Source organism: Vigna umbellata, chromosome 5, assembly GCF_029865625.1.
Source record: "Vigna umbellata cultivar VRB3 chromosome 5, Vumbellata_1.0, whole genome shotgun sequence".
Taxonomy (NCBI): Eukaryota; Viridiplantae; Streptophyta; class Magnoliopsida; order Fabales; family Fabaceae; genus Vigna; species Vigna umbellata.
In genome coordinates, this window is record NC_142169.1 from 55466988 (window position 1) to 55480624 (window position 13637).

General features: G+C 30.4%; 2 protein-coding genes across 2 annotated transcripts; one reads left to right on the top strand and one right to left on the bottom strand.

The window, feature by feature from the left end:
• Window positions 1–3657: 3657 nt before the first annotated feature.
• LOC124844466 (RNA-binding (RRM/RBD/RNP motifs) family protein) lies at window positions 3658–9158 on the bottom strand. Its single transcript, XM_047321410.2, has 2 exons — window positions 8999–9158; window positions 3658–4608 (listed from the first exon to the last, which is right to left on the bottom strand). Exons 1-2 carry the CDS (start codon window positions 9010–9012, stop codon window positions 3837–3839), a joined length of 786 nt encoding a protein of 261 aa, XP_047177366.1. The 5' UTR covers window positions 9013–9158; the 3' UTR covers window positions 3658–3836.
• A 3799-nt stretch (window positions 9159–12957) lies between these two features.
• Window positions 12958–13440, top strand: LOC148198662 (uncharacterized). The gene has a single exon (XM_088115888.1). The coding sequence runs from the start codon at window positions 12958–12960 to the stop codon at window positions 13438–13440; it is 483 nt and encodes a 160-aa protein (XP_087972014.1).
• The last annotated feature ends 197 nt before the right edge of the window (window positions 13441–13637 follow it).

The following is a 13637-nucleotide window of genomic DNA, read 5'->3' on the forward strand; positions in this document are numbered from 1 at the left end:
TATGCATAATCATCAAACAACATATTCATACATCAAACCAAGTAATTAAATTAGCTAGCTTTCCTTACCTCTTGATCGGACAACAAGCTCAATTAATTATAGAATTGCGATCACCACACACAAAAATCCTAGAACACTGCCTCTAAACTTGATTTTCATCGGTGGAAAAGAAGATCTTGACTCTCAAAATTGCTCAGACTGTGGCTGATTGAAGAAAAGATGAAAAGAGATGAATAATTTCTAGAGAAAAGGAGGAGAAAAGGTAGAGGCTTGAGTTTAGAGAGATAGAGATTCTGAGAAAATGAGATGGAGTGTGGTTTGGAAAATTCTATAAAATGCTCAATCTCTTTTATTTGAGACATCTATCCCTCCCTTCCACATGTCATTTTCAGGGTTTAACAAGTTGTTACAATTATCTTCTGTTAATTTTGTGACCCGATAATTATTTTACATTGTCACTCTGCTTAAATATTATGATGAGATCTTTCTCAAATATTTACTATATTTAATGAATATTATTTTTAATTTAATTAAAATAATAAAATATAAAATTATAAAATATGTAACTATAAAATTACAAAAATACAAAATTAACCAATTAATATTGAAAAATTATATAATTTCATAATTACGAAATTATGAAATTACAAAATATATAAATGTAAAATTACAAATTAGATAATTATAAAATTATAAAATCATGAGATTGTGAAATTATTGAAGATAAAATTATCAAATTGCAAATTTTGTCGTTTTTTAATTTTGTATTTTGTAGTCATATATTATATAATATGATATATATATATATATATATATATATATATATATATTATTTTGTAATTTTATAATGTTAATTAAATTTAAAACAATTTTCGTTAAATAGAATAAATTTTTTAAAAGATCTCGTCACTATAATCTTTTGCAATAAATATTATATGACAGTAATAAGATAAATGTCTCGTCAGATAGTTACAGAATTAATATAAATATCTAAATTTAAGACTTAATTGAAAATTTTAAAACTTTAATAACTCTATAAATTATAAAAATTTAATAAAGATTCAATTGAAATTTTTTAAATTTATCATATATTCAAAATATAATTATTGTCTAAACTAAAACATTCATAATTAAAAAAACATAAAGTAAAATGGTCATTCATTTATTCATGAATGTTCTAAATCCAAATCATCATTCATGGGATTGGATTAAGTTTAGTAAATTTGGTTATAATTTTTAAAAAAAGGATTTTTATGAAAATTTTAAATTTTCAACCTTTTCTCATAGATTTTGAATATTATTTTTACAATATTGTAACTAAATCTAAATAAAAAAAAAATTATAGCTGAAAAATTGAGTATTAAAACTAAAGCATATTAAAAATAAGATATAACTAAATTTTCAAATAACAAACATGCTTTTAAGAGTAATTTGTTGTGTTTTTGTGTATTAGGTTCAATGTCTCTAATCAATAATTAATACTAATGCCAAATAGATTTGTTACTATGAATATAATTGAAGTTTATTTCAATTTGATAGAGAATTTATATATTAATTAGATAGAGGTATGATTATAAATATAAATAATTTTACCTAATTCTATTGTAATCTAAAAAGTTTGTTTTTTTATATTCTCTATCAATTATTCGATTTCTTCAAAATTTAAGTAATTCACTTTAGATTTTCAAGTTAATTTTTCTCTTATTATAACTTTGATTATACTCTTTATATGATTTTGTTTAAATAATGTATTGCATTAAAAAAATATACTTGACTCTTAATGATTAAAGAATTTATTAGACACACTTGATTATTCATATTTCTTTTTAATATTTCTATTTATTGTTTATTTTTTTTTTTACATAAGAATGTTTGACTCTTAATTTTAAGTTTTAATTTCGTAAACTTTTATTTGGCTGAAACCATTTTTATTTTGATATCTGCTAAACTTACCTAAATCTCTAAAGTATTTTTTTCTTCCATCACAACTTTAATTACACATTTGTTTTTGGTTAATTTCATTGAAACAATTTATTGCATGCTAGGAAATAAAATCCTCAATCTCATCTAGTCAAATATTTTTTTTGAAACATGTTCAATCATTTTTACTTTATTTTATAATAATTTGACTTTTATTCCATTGTTATATAGTACTTTAATGTGATATTTAAATTATATTTTCTTAAGATGTGACATTTTAATATTAAATTTACAATAATATTCTGTTAACTTCAATGTGATTTTTATAATTTAGAATTATTGAATTAATAATTGAAATAGTAAAAAGATGAATACAAATATAAATATAATAGTACTATGTTATGTGATGTAGAGATGAATGGAATAAAAATTTCATGCTCATTCTATATAAGGATGATGATGAAGTCCTATTTTGAGAACTGGACTTCTCTTGTCTTCCTAATTTACTAAAATTAAGTTGAATTACATTATACTGTGAAGTTATTAGATCCTATAAACAGAAATAGTTGAGTTGCAAAGTAGGACATTGATAGCTAGCTAGATTGTGTTCACACTTGATAGTCCATGCCACCAGACACTCTCCAGATTGCACTTGGACCACATTTCCATATCCATCCAAAATTTTTCAATCCTTGCATGTCCCTCCTTACAGTACATACAAGAAAATTTAATTTCTTCTCAGAACATTGCAGCATTACCATCATGACAATGTACTGTGGAGAATCTGAATAAATTATGGAATACTATGTTGTTACTGTTAGCAGGGATTCTGAGTAACTAATGCTCACTTTTAACCAAGTTTAATGACTATGTAATACTATTATAAAATTGTTTTATACAAATATCTAATTGTAGATTACTGTCGATATCACTTAAATTGTCAACAAACATTTTAGAAGTATATTTATAAAAAAAAAAAATTCAATCAACACTACTAAAAAAGAAGAATAAGAAAAAAAAAATAGCATTCTTTATCTGCTAAAATTTGTAAGGCAAGTCAGTAGAAAATATCTTCCCCCAATTAGCTTTTCTGTAAGATAATAGCAGATAATTTCATCTTATAAAAAACATGATATCATCTTTTCTTTCATATTTTTTTCTACTATAGGTATCCATGGAAAAATTTCTCTTGACACAACCTTTATATATATACATTAAATGATAAATTTGACACTAAAAAAGGTATATCAGCATAAATAATTAAAACAATTACTTATAGCATTCTCTTTCAAGATTAATAGCAATCTCAAGAACTGATTTTGGAAATAAAAATTTCGACCGAACAGTTAAAATGACTGGCCAATGAGGTGTTTGGCGCGTAAAAGGGTAAGAAAGAGGGAAAACCAATAAGCATTAAATAGAAAAGTACAACGTACTGTGGCTAGCTTTTTGATTGTTGAGATAGTCAAAGTTGGAAATGAAGAATGTGATGGCAAACAATATGACAAAGGTAGTTGCATGCATGCCTAACCACATAACAAGAAAGGGACAGAAACATTTAAGTGCTGTTTCTTCAGTTTTAATTTCCAAGAGCATTAAATAAGCTACAGAATTTTCAAGAAAACATTAACTTACCCACTATTAGATATTAGGACTGCTATAAAAAGATATTCGAAATTTAGCAGTAAGGAAGCTTAGCATGGTGGGGATTGATTTCATCCTATGGGGGACCAAGAATAAATAAATCCACAAAATTCAATCTTACCAACTGTCATATTTTCTCATCTGGGTATTGGGAAAAAAGTATATGGATCCTAAAACAAATACAGCAATAAAATATATATCCTTGACCAAAATCTTAATTATAAGATCAAGCTAACAAGTATAACTACAAAGGAGCATGCAAATGAGAGGAATCACCGTCCTCTTGAAATGGCTTCTTCCATCTCACTGTGTGATGAAGGAAATAACTCAATGTAGCGACTGCCAAGTGTCATCCTATCCTTTACCATTGCTGCTTTTGAATCTTCAGCACTTGCAAATTCCACATAAGCCTCCCCAGAAGGTCTTCCCTCTGAATTCATTACTATGTGAATAGAATCCTCTGACAGCCCAAAATCCTTGAAGAATTCCATAATGTCATCCTTACTTGCAGAAAATGGCAATCCCCTTAGTCGCAACACCCCGGTGTGTTCAGCTGAATCTTTTCCTTCATCATATGATTTAGCACGGGGAGCACTTCGTCGAGGTGAACCACCTCGGGCATCTGAAACCTCGTTTGCAATTGCCTTGTAGTATTCCTGCCTCTTGCTTCTGAAAACTTCAACGTATCTTCTGCCCATATTCTGCCTGTTTCTTTGAAGAGCAAAGTCAACTTGAAGAGGATACCCCAGAACACAGAAACCTTCACCGGTGAACTTGCCGCCTTTGTGAACAAAAAGAACATCAACTATGTCAAGACCATGGAAGAACTCGGCCACATCAGTTTCAGTACAATCAAAAGGAAGGCCTCGTAGTCGAACAACAGGAAAAGGTGGAGGAGGAGGAGGTTGGCTGACATATCCATAAGGAGAAGGATTGTACATAAAATTGGAACCGGTGGAAGCACCATAAAATGAGGATCCTGGATCAACTGTGCGCTGGCGTTTTGCAGCCATTTCGCGCCCATCGCCACCATCAGCAAATTTACTGCAATTTTCACCCATAAACATAACAAAAATCAAAACCTGTTTTTCAGTTTACACACATGTAAAGTTTCACCTTTCTAATTTCAGTTACATCATTACGGTCTAGCCATTTCATATGACATTTAACTCAATTCATATTAATCTCACGGCTGAAAAAAATTGTATTCTAGTCTGCTAGTTTTTGTGTAACTGTAAAGATAAATCTAATAGCAAAACAAAATTGAAGGTACATACAGCGCATCAGTAATAAGGTCAAAATATTCTGATAAGGTTTTTAAAAAATAAATAAACATCAAACTTATCATTTCATCTACCATCCACACATTTCAAGAATACAAAAGCTGAAGTCACGAGACAAGCAATTAAACACCTCTAAAACAGTAGCAACGGGGTGACAAAATTAATTACATTATCCTTCATTCTGCAATTTTATCTAACTATATATTTTAAGGGAGATAATATCCAATTAATCTTAGCACAAAAAGGTTAAATATTAATAAAGAAGCCCAAAGACAAAAATGTGATCACAAAGGACCAATAAAATCCCATTATCTTCAATAGAATTATTGGAGTTAACAAGACATGTGGTTCGTCAATACATCTTATTGAATATCAACTAACCCTTGAAATCTACAAAAGTTCAAGGATTTGGCAATAAAATAAGTTACCACATCTACTACTAAAAAGGTAATATTAAAAAAGTATCATAATAAATCCACAGTAATAAACATTTGTTACACTAGCATACTGTTTTTTTGGGTGTACAACGAAGATTTCAAGAGCATCCTTCTAAAGACGAAAACAAAAACAAAGATACAACATTTCAAAAAGTGAAAATGAAAAAGATTGTGCAAGTCATTACTCTCAAAAACAAAATAAATAGAAGGCACAAATAAACTGTCCTGAGTCAACTATAACCTTAGAAGTAGTTATCTACTCAAATCTTCTTCTAGTTTTATTCTAATTTATCAAATTTGGATAAATGCAGTTATTCTATTTTATCAAATTTGTTTTATTCCAAAGAGTTATAGCAGGATAGTAAATAGAAGGATGAAATGTTGACTACTTTACCATCACTAACATGCAATCAAACAGAACAAAATAAATGCAGGGAAGGCATTGCAGGAAATAGAACAGTGGTGGGACCATGTCAGAACTAAGCAGGGGAGATATGAAAATCACCAGAATGTCCTAAAACACTAGATGGGCATGACAAAAAAGAGGAGTGTGTGTTTTCTTCATCCCAGACTAAAGAAATGGTTGAGATGCCAAAGTAGGACAGCAATTTGACACCATTTCAAGCTGCAATGACCACTTTATGGAAATGCAGCACAATGTTTGCAGTGGCACGATAGCACCACAAAACAAAGCAATGATTACTATCTACCTATTACTTAACCTTTTGGGACTGGAAGGATGGGGAACTAACTAGGGACGATTAGAGCAGTAAGTCAGATAGCTAGAAAGCTAGTTAGATAAAAAGGCATTCAAAGACATAGAAAAATTGTAAGAAGCAGGAAACGCTTGAAGGTGAGTTTTTGTCCTTGTTCTGTTCAATTTCATTAAATAAATACGAATAATTTTTTCTTTCACCCAATTCAAGAGGTTCCTGTAATTGGCCAAACCTGGGGATCCACAAGTCACAATAACGGGGTCCCAAAAGAAAGCCTTGGCCAATTTTTACGTGGGGGACATGCAAATACAATTCTTAGCTTTTGGGGACCAAAAAGAGTTTAGGCCAAATCAATAGCATCAAACAGACGCTGGAAAGTGGATGTAGAAGCAACTGATTGGAAGGATCAGGACCACAAACAACCCACTTGAGAGGAGGTACATTCTGATGCAGGCAAGAAGTGGGCAAGTAGAAATCCAGAGAGCCATCCTTTAACTAAAAGGAAGAAGCAACCCATCTTTGTAAGTTATGATCCTTCACGGGGATTAACCCAACCCAGATTCTTTTCAGTGCAACAGGTCTGTCAGGTTTAGCCATCAAAAAGGTTCAGATGGATTTTATCACCATGAGGATAGCACTTTGCACTGTTTACCATTCTTCTGGAAGAAGACAGCATAATTGACATTGGAAGGGCTTATTTTGAGCTCATCCAATGTTATGATGGGATTGAGTGTATTAGAAATCTGTAAGGAACACAAATGACTCTAAGATAAATAGGATCTGTAGAGGAGTACATCAAAGAATCTGATGCCTTCGTTATGCACATTTTGACCTCATTGAGGAAGTTATGAGGGTATTTCTTGGGTGGCAGGAGGCTAAGAGTTGAAGTGTAGAATCAGACCCCATGCCCCACAGATGTATGGTCATGGATACGGTCATGGACACAGTCATGATACGGTCACGGATACAGTCATGGATACGATTCTACAAATGCTGTTGAGGAGCTATGCACTACTATACAAGGGATGGGGGCTTTACAATTCCACCCACAGAAGTCAATATTCACAATAGTGGAGGGAGCATTGTTTCACATGGGGGAACCTCTGGCAAGCTTAAATAGCTTCATTCATTCTCCTGGCCAATCAGGAGCACCCTGGGTACAACCCATTTCTTAGGTGGGTTAGTCGAGAATATAGCTTCAATTTAGTAAGCAGCAAAGTCAAGCACAACTAACACCTTTCTGCCAAGAAAGTGTGTTGGCTTCCTAATTAGGAGTACATTAAAAGACACAGGAATTGCTTTTCATTGTGGCCAGCCATTTGGGTGACCAGCAGAAATTCCATACAAGGGAAATCCCCAATTTCCACCTAGGTGAAAAGAGAGGTGCGTGTTAATGAGACTTAAGGGAAGAAAAATTAGTTAGGGACAGTTATTTAATTAGACAGGATTAGTAAAAGAAAGATGAAAGGGATAATAAAAGCATAAGGTTTGTAAGAAAGGAGATATTCTTGGACAAAAATTATTTCTCCTTGTTCTGTTCAGTTTCCTTCAATCAATAAGAATTTTGTTCTCTCACCCAACTCCAGCAGATGTCCCTATAATGACCATTCTAAACTAGAGGATCGACTATGTAAAGTTGCGGAGGAAACATTTGGTTTAAGGGTTTTCTATCGCAATAATTACAAAAAAAAAATGTTTTCATTTGTTTCCTGCTTCAAAAGATTTTTCTGATAAAAACATGACTTAAAACAAGGTGGAAGATTGTAATAATTAGTGAAAATAAAAAACGAAAACAGAACGTTTCCTTAGACCAAACAAGGACTAAACATCACAAACACATAGATTAACAACAAAGCTACTCCAGGCCTTTACCAATAATATTTACTCTCAATAAAGCATAGACCAACATTCATTTTGTCATGCCTTTATGTTATTTTATCTAAAAAACATAACCATCTACACGAAAAAGAAAAGATTAGGCAGGAGGTTCCCATGCATGCGAAATACCTCTTTAAAAGAGGACTGAAAAATGTCTACTTCCTAGCATTAATAGAGTCACTGTAATATCAGAGGTTCTATCCAGCAAATAACAAGAAGCACAATAGACTGTAAGCAATGGTCGTGACAAAAAGGGAAGAATTACATATTATAAGATAAACAGACAGTATTACAACAACAACCACAACAAAAGTCTTTTCCCACGAGGCGAAGTTGGCTAAATGATTACACACACCGCTTAGTTTGGTTACAGAGCAAATTCTCAAGGATATTATTCACCATCCCTCTTAACGATTATATTAAAAAAGTGATAAGTATAAAAGAAACCAAATGGGATAATATGCAAATACAATGCTGCAAAACAACTACAAAAAAAAGCATGCTCCCCAGGTCATAACATCATATTGAATAAAAAACATTATAGGATAAATGGTTGGTAAGAATAAAGTGTTCATCCCTCCCCAACAGTCAGTTTTATGCTTTATTATCAATGCAAGGTGCATGCAATACATTGCAGTTATAATTGCTAAAACACCATTTGTCTAAAACGCTACAACATCAACACTCCCTTCCATGCTTGTTTGTTTGCATTACTTTCAAAACCATATTTCCCACTAAATTACCACAGATCACTTATCACTGGTCACTCCAATTCACAAAAGCAAATAGCCCTCCTATTTCCTATTTAATTATAATTTATTTAGGGTTTTATTTCAATAATTCCAACATAGTTCAGATTTCGGCGTCGCCCAGTTTGGAGAATAGAGATAGTTCAGATTTCGTAAAACACAAAAAAGAAAATAGAGAATTATTAGGGTCTCAACAAATTGAAAAATTAAAAAAGAATCGCATACTTCACACAAGAATTAAACAGAATGGAACGAAGAGAAAAGAAAAAACTCAATAGATGAAATTATGAGCTAAACCTAACATTTAAAAAACAAAAAGGCAGAAACTTGATGATTGGGGAAGAAGAAGAAGGAGAAGAAAAAGAAAATACCCTCGGTAGAACATTGTAGAAGGTTGTGAAAAAGACAGTGAATTGAAGCGACAACAACGATGCCGCTCTTTCCTCCCGTTCTTTGTCTGTGCCTCCTATGTTATGTATGAATGAAAAGTATTAGAATTCATAGCACCTTACCTACTCTATTACAATTTTATACATACATAAATACATTAATATATCAATTATAGATAAAAACACATTATTAAATTAACAAACACACAATTATAAACACATGCATATATACGTCTTCACTTTTTTTCCTATTATTATTATCATTAGATAATAACACATTATTAAATTAAATATATAATTATTAAATTAAATATATAATTATAAAATAAATATTTTATATAATTTTAGTATAAATATTTTTATTAAAAATAGATTAATTAAATTAAAACAAATTAAAAAAATTTAAGAATAAAATTAGTAACAAAATTGTGGATATATATATATATATATATATATATATATATATATATATATATATATATATATATGGGTTTGCTAACGCGTCTGTTTTTCAGTTGGTACATTTTAGCAATGAAAAAAAAAAGAAAGCCTCCAAATCCTTATTAATCTTTCTCATTCCTCTTAATCCTTTCTCTTTCATCTCTCTCACTCTAACTTTTTCTCTGTCATCCCTACTATAATCTTTGAAAAAACCAGAAACACTTACCTTTAAACAATTTGTCTTGTGAAAATTAGATAAAATTATATACGACAAAAATTATAAAATAAAAACTTATTATAAAATCATTTTTTGTAAGAAATTGTTTAACAACGAGTGTTTCTGATTTTTTTCCAGGCCAATTACCAATTCCTTTGATGTCATTATGCTTGTGAAAATTAGATAAAATTAGATAAAACAAAAATTATAAAATGAAAACTCATTATAAATTCATTTTTTGTAAGAAATTGTTTAACAAGTATTTCTGATTTTTTTTCCAAGTCAATTACCAATTCCTTTATGCTTGTGAAAATTGAATAAAACGAGATAAGACAAAAATTATAAAATGAAAACTCATTATAAAATCATTTTTTTGTAAGATTGTTTAACCGCCAATGTTTTTGACTTTTTCGGTTGGGGCTACCATATGATGACAGAGAAAATGTTAGAGTGAGAGAGTTGAAAGAAAAAGGGTTGAAAGGAATGAAGGAGGTGAACAAGAATTTGGGGTTTCTTTTATATATATTATATATAATATACACTCACGTATATGTACATGAAAGTTAGTGAAAAAATATATTTAATAAAAACAACATTGTTATAAATATAAAATTCTTGTGAAAAATTAGATATTTCATTTTGGAATTGAAAAAATAGCCATGTGAAAAATAAATAAAAGATTTCAAACATAGAAGAAGAATACGAGGATGATGCAAATTATCGTAATTCTAGAGAGTAAAAAATGTTGTAAAAATTGTTAACAAAATCATAAATATAAGTATCATGTTTTAAAATTCAAATTTTTGATAAGATTCTTTTGCTTAAATGATTGATTTAAAGTGAATTTGTGAGAATTGGATTTGGGAATTGAAGATGCTTAAAATATGATTCTTAGTTACATAAATTATTTTGGATGTTTTAATGTTTATTTGTGTAGCAGAAGTTATAATTTTATTCATTTAAAAGAATGAAATTGAATGGTCAAAGGCTGGTAGAATCTGGTCAACTCAAGGCTCCTATGCAATTTTGAAAAGAAAGAGATGACTAAAGTGCAATTATAGGAAAATTTCTGGACTTCTGTGCAATTTTTTAATAAAACAAAAGGGGTTGAAATGTAATTTTAGACAAGTTTAAATCTGTTAGATATTTTAAAAGATAATTTGGAGAAAATATATCTTTAAAATATTTTATTTGATATTGTTAAATAATTACCTTACTTAACTATATCAATAAATATCAAAAGATAATATTTGTCAAATCTTTTTTAATATAGGAAAGATATTATCAAATATTCTGCATAAAGAGAGGAAGAATCAAGTGAGAAATCTTGAGAAATAGAGAAGAAAGAGTTAGAAAGAAATTTTTAGTTGCAAGAAGAGTAGAGGTTCTGGAGGATTTTCGGGGAAACAAATTCTGAGCAAGAGATTAAGTCTGGAATAGAGGTAGGGGAGCTAACCTTTCTAAGCTTTTATATTATGATTTAGTATTGTTTTATTACTATTCATGTCTTGAAATTATGTGTGAATATTGTTAATGAAAAACATATGTGCTTACTGTATATCTATCTATATTGAATTTCTGTGATATTATATGCTGTTGTTTTGAATCTGTAAATAAGAAATTTGTTAAAACTAGTTGAGGAACACTTTGGCTAAGGAAAGACTTGGTACTTAAGTTGTCCATTGTGACGCACCTCTCTTTCCTGAAAGTCTACTCGACAAGTTTTTAACTTAAATCTTGTTGAAAGATTATGTACTGTTAAATTATTGTGCAATATATCTTGTTGGAATGAAAATTCCCTGATGAATTCATGTTATTGTGGTAGATATGGAATTATGAATTATAATTGTGATGGTAGGATAGAGGAATCTTAAAAACTGGAGTTGGTACATCCTTGATCATAGAGCAGCCCTTGTCAAATCCAGTAGGTTGTGACTAGTCATATTTACTGACGTTTATGGTGAGTTTGATTCGTCAAACATTTGATTTTTCGCCGGTGACCATTTATGGTGATATTTTAGTATTGTTAATTTATTTTGTGATATATTCATTTTGTATGATTTCTTTGGTGATTGTATTTTATTATATTGGATTTGAATTTATGCATCTGAACATGATATGAGTATTATACGGAGATTTGTAATGGTATAATATGAGTTGAGGAATATGAGCATGGTATGAGTCTCGTGGAGAGATTACGTAATGATATGGTATTTGGGTATATGTTGATGTTGAGGGTCCTGTTGTTGGACGTTATCGTGATACTCTAATAATCATCCAGTCTCAAGTAGAGAAGGATGAATTATGTGGTGAGAAGGGCAGGAGTCCTGGTCTATGTGCCGGTTTTGGACATAGTGTTGAGGACTAAACCTTGTGGATGGTATGGAGTATTTTGGAAGTGTATTTGTAAGAAGAAGTAGAAGTCATCACAAGTGCATAACCTCCCGTGACCGCTCATCAACGTATCATCCAAATGAGTGTCTATTGAGTATTATGGAATGAGTGTCTATTGGGTATTGTGGAATGAGTGTCTATTGGGTATTGTGGAATGAGTGTCTATTGGGTATTGTTGAATGGGTGTTTATTGAGTATTGTGGGATGAGTGTCTATTGAGTATTGTGGGATGAGTATCTATGATGCGATTGTTGTATGATGGTATGAGGGTGTCTGACATAATTATTATATGAGGTTTGTTGAGTGTATCAAAGTAATGGATGAATATCTATGATGCGATTGTTGTATGATGGTATGAGGGTGTCTGACATAATTATTATATGAGGTTTGTTGAGTATATCAAAGTAATTATGCATGTTTTATAAATGATTGGTTGCATGTTAGCTCACCCTACTTGTTTGTGTTTGTGTATGTGCAATGACGGATGCTCACATCCGTTTAAAGATTATACGGTTTATATTTTACAGTTTTTTTTATATTAATTTTGAAGATATTTAAATAATATAATTTATATTTTGTGATATATTATTTTTGAATATATTTAGATGTATTTTAATAATGTATTTTTGAGGATCTTTATTGTTATTAGTATATATTTAGATTTTTTTTATTTTGCACGTTATATGTAGTTAGGGTTTTTGTATTATATATATTTTTATATTTGACTTTTGTATTCTTTAATAATTTTATAATTATATAAAAAGTTATTTATTAGTTTAATTATATGAAATATATAATTTTATTATGTAATTATTTTTATATTTGTTTGATTAATTATTAATTATATTAATAAGATTTATTATAATTTTATAGGTGATTATTGTTTAAAATGGATGAATATCTTCATATGGATTCTCAAGTTGGTTCTAGTTTGATATCTGATTTCTCTTCATTCATTGGTAAAGTTGGAGAGGGAGATTTGACAAATAAATTTACCACAAATGAAATATTTCGTTCGCAGGAGCACTTAATTGCATGTGTAAGAGGGATAACTTATGATTTAGGATTTGTTGTGGTAATAGTAAGATCTGATATAGCTACTGGTGTACGGAGAAGAAAAACGTTCGTCATACTTGGATGTGAAAGAGGAAGGAAATATCAGAAATACAAAGCCCATGCGGTGCCTAGTGTATACGACACTCATAAATGTGAGTGTCCGTTTAGATTAAAGGGTAAACCAGGTTCAGACGGTGATGGATGGGTGTTGAAGGTGATGTGTGGACATCACAACCATGATTTGGCTGAAACTTTAGTTGGACATCCTTATGCTGGCAGGTTAAATATGAGTGAGCAGTCATTACTGGTTGATTGACAAAGAGTAAAGTTACACCTTCAAATATTTTATTAACCCTCAAACAAAATAAGGATCGAAATGTCACAACGATTAAACAAATCTACAACGCAAGACAAGCGTATAAACGATCATTGAGAGGGTCCAGAACTGAACTACAACAACTTATGATGTTGTTGGATCGGGATAAGTACATTCATTGGAGTAGGTGTGCCGAC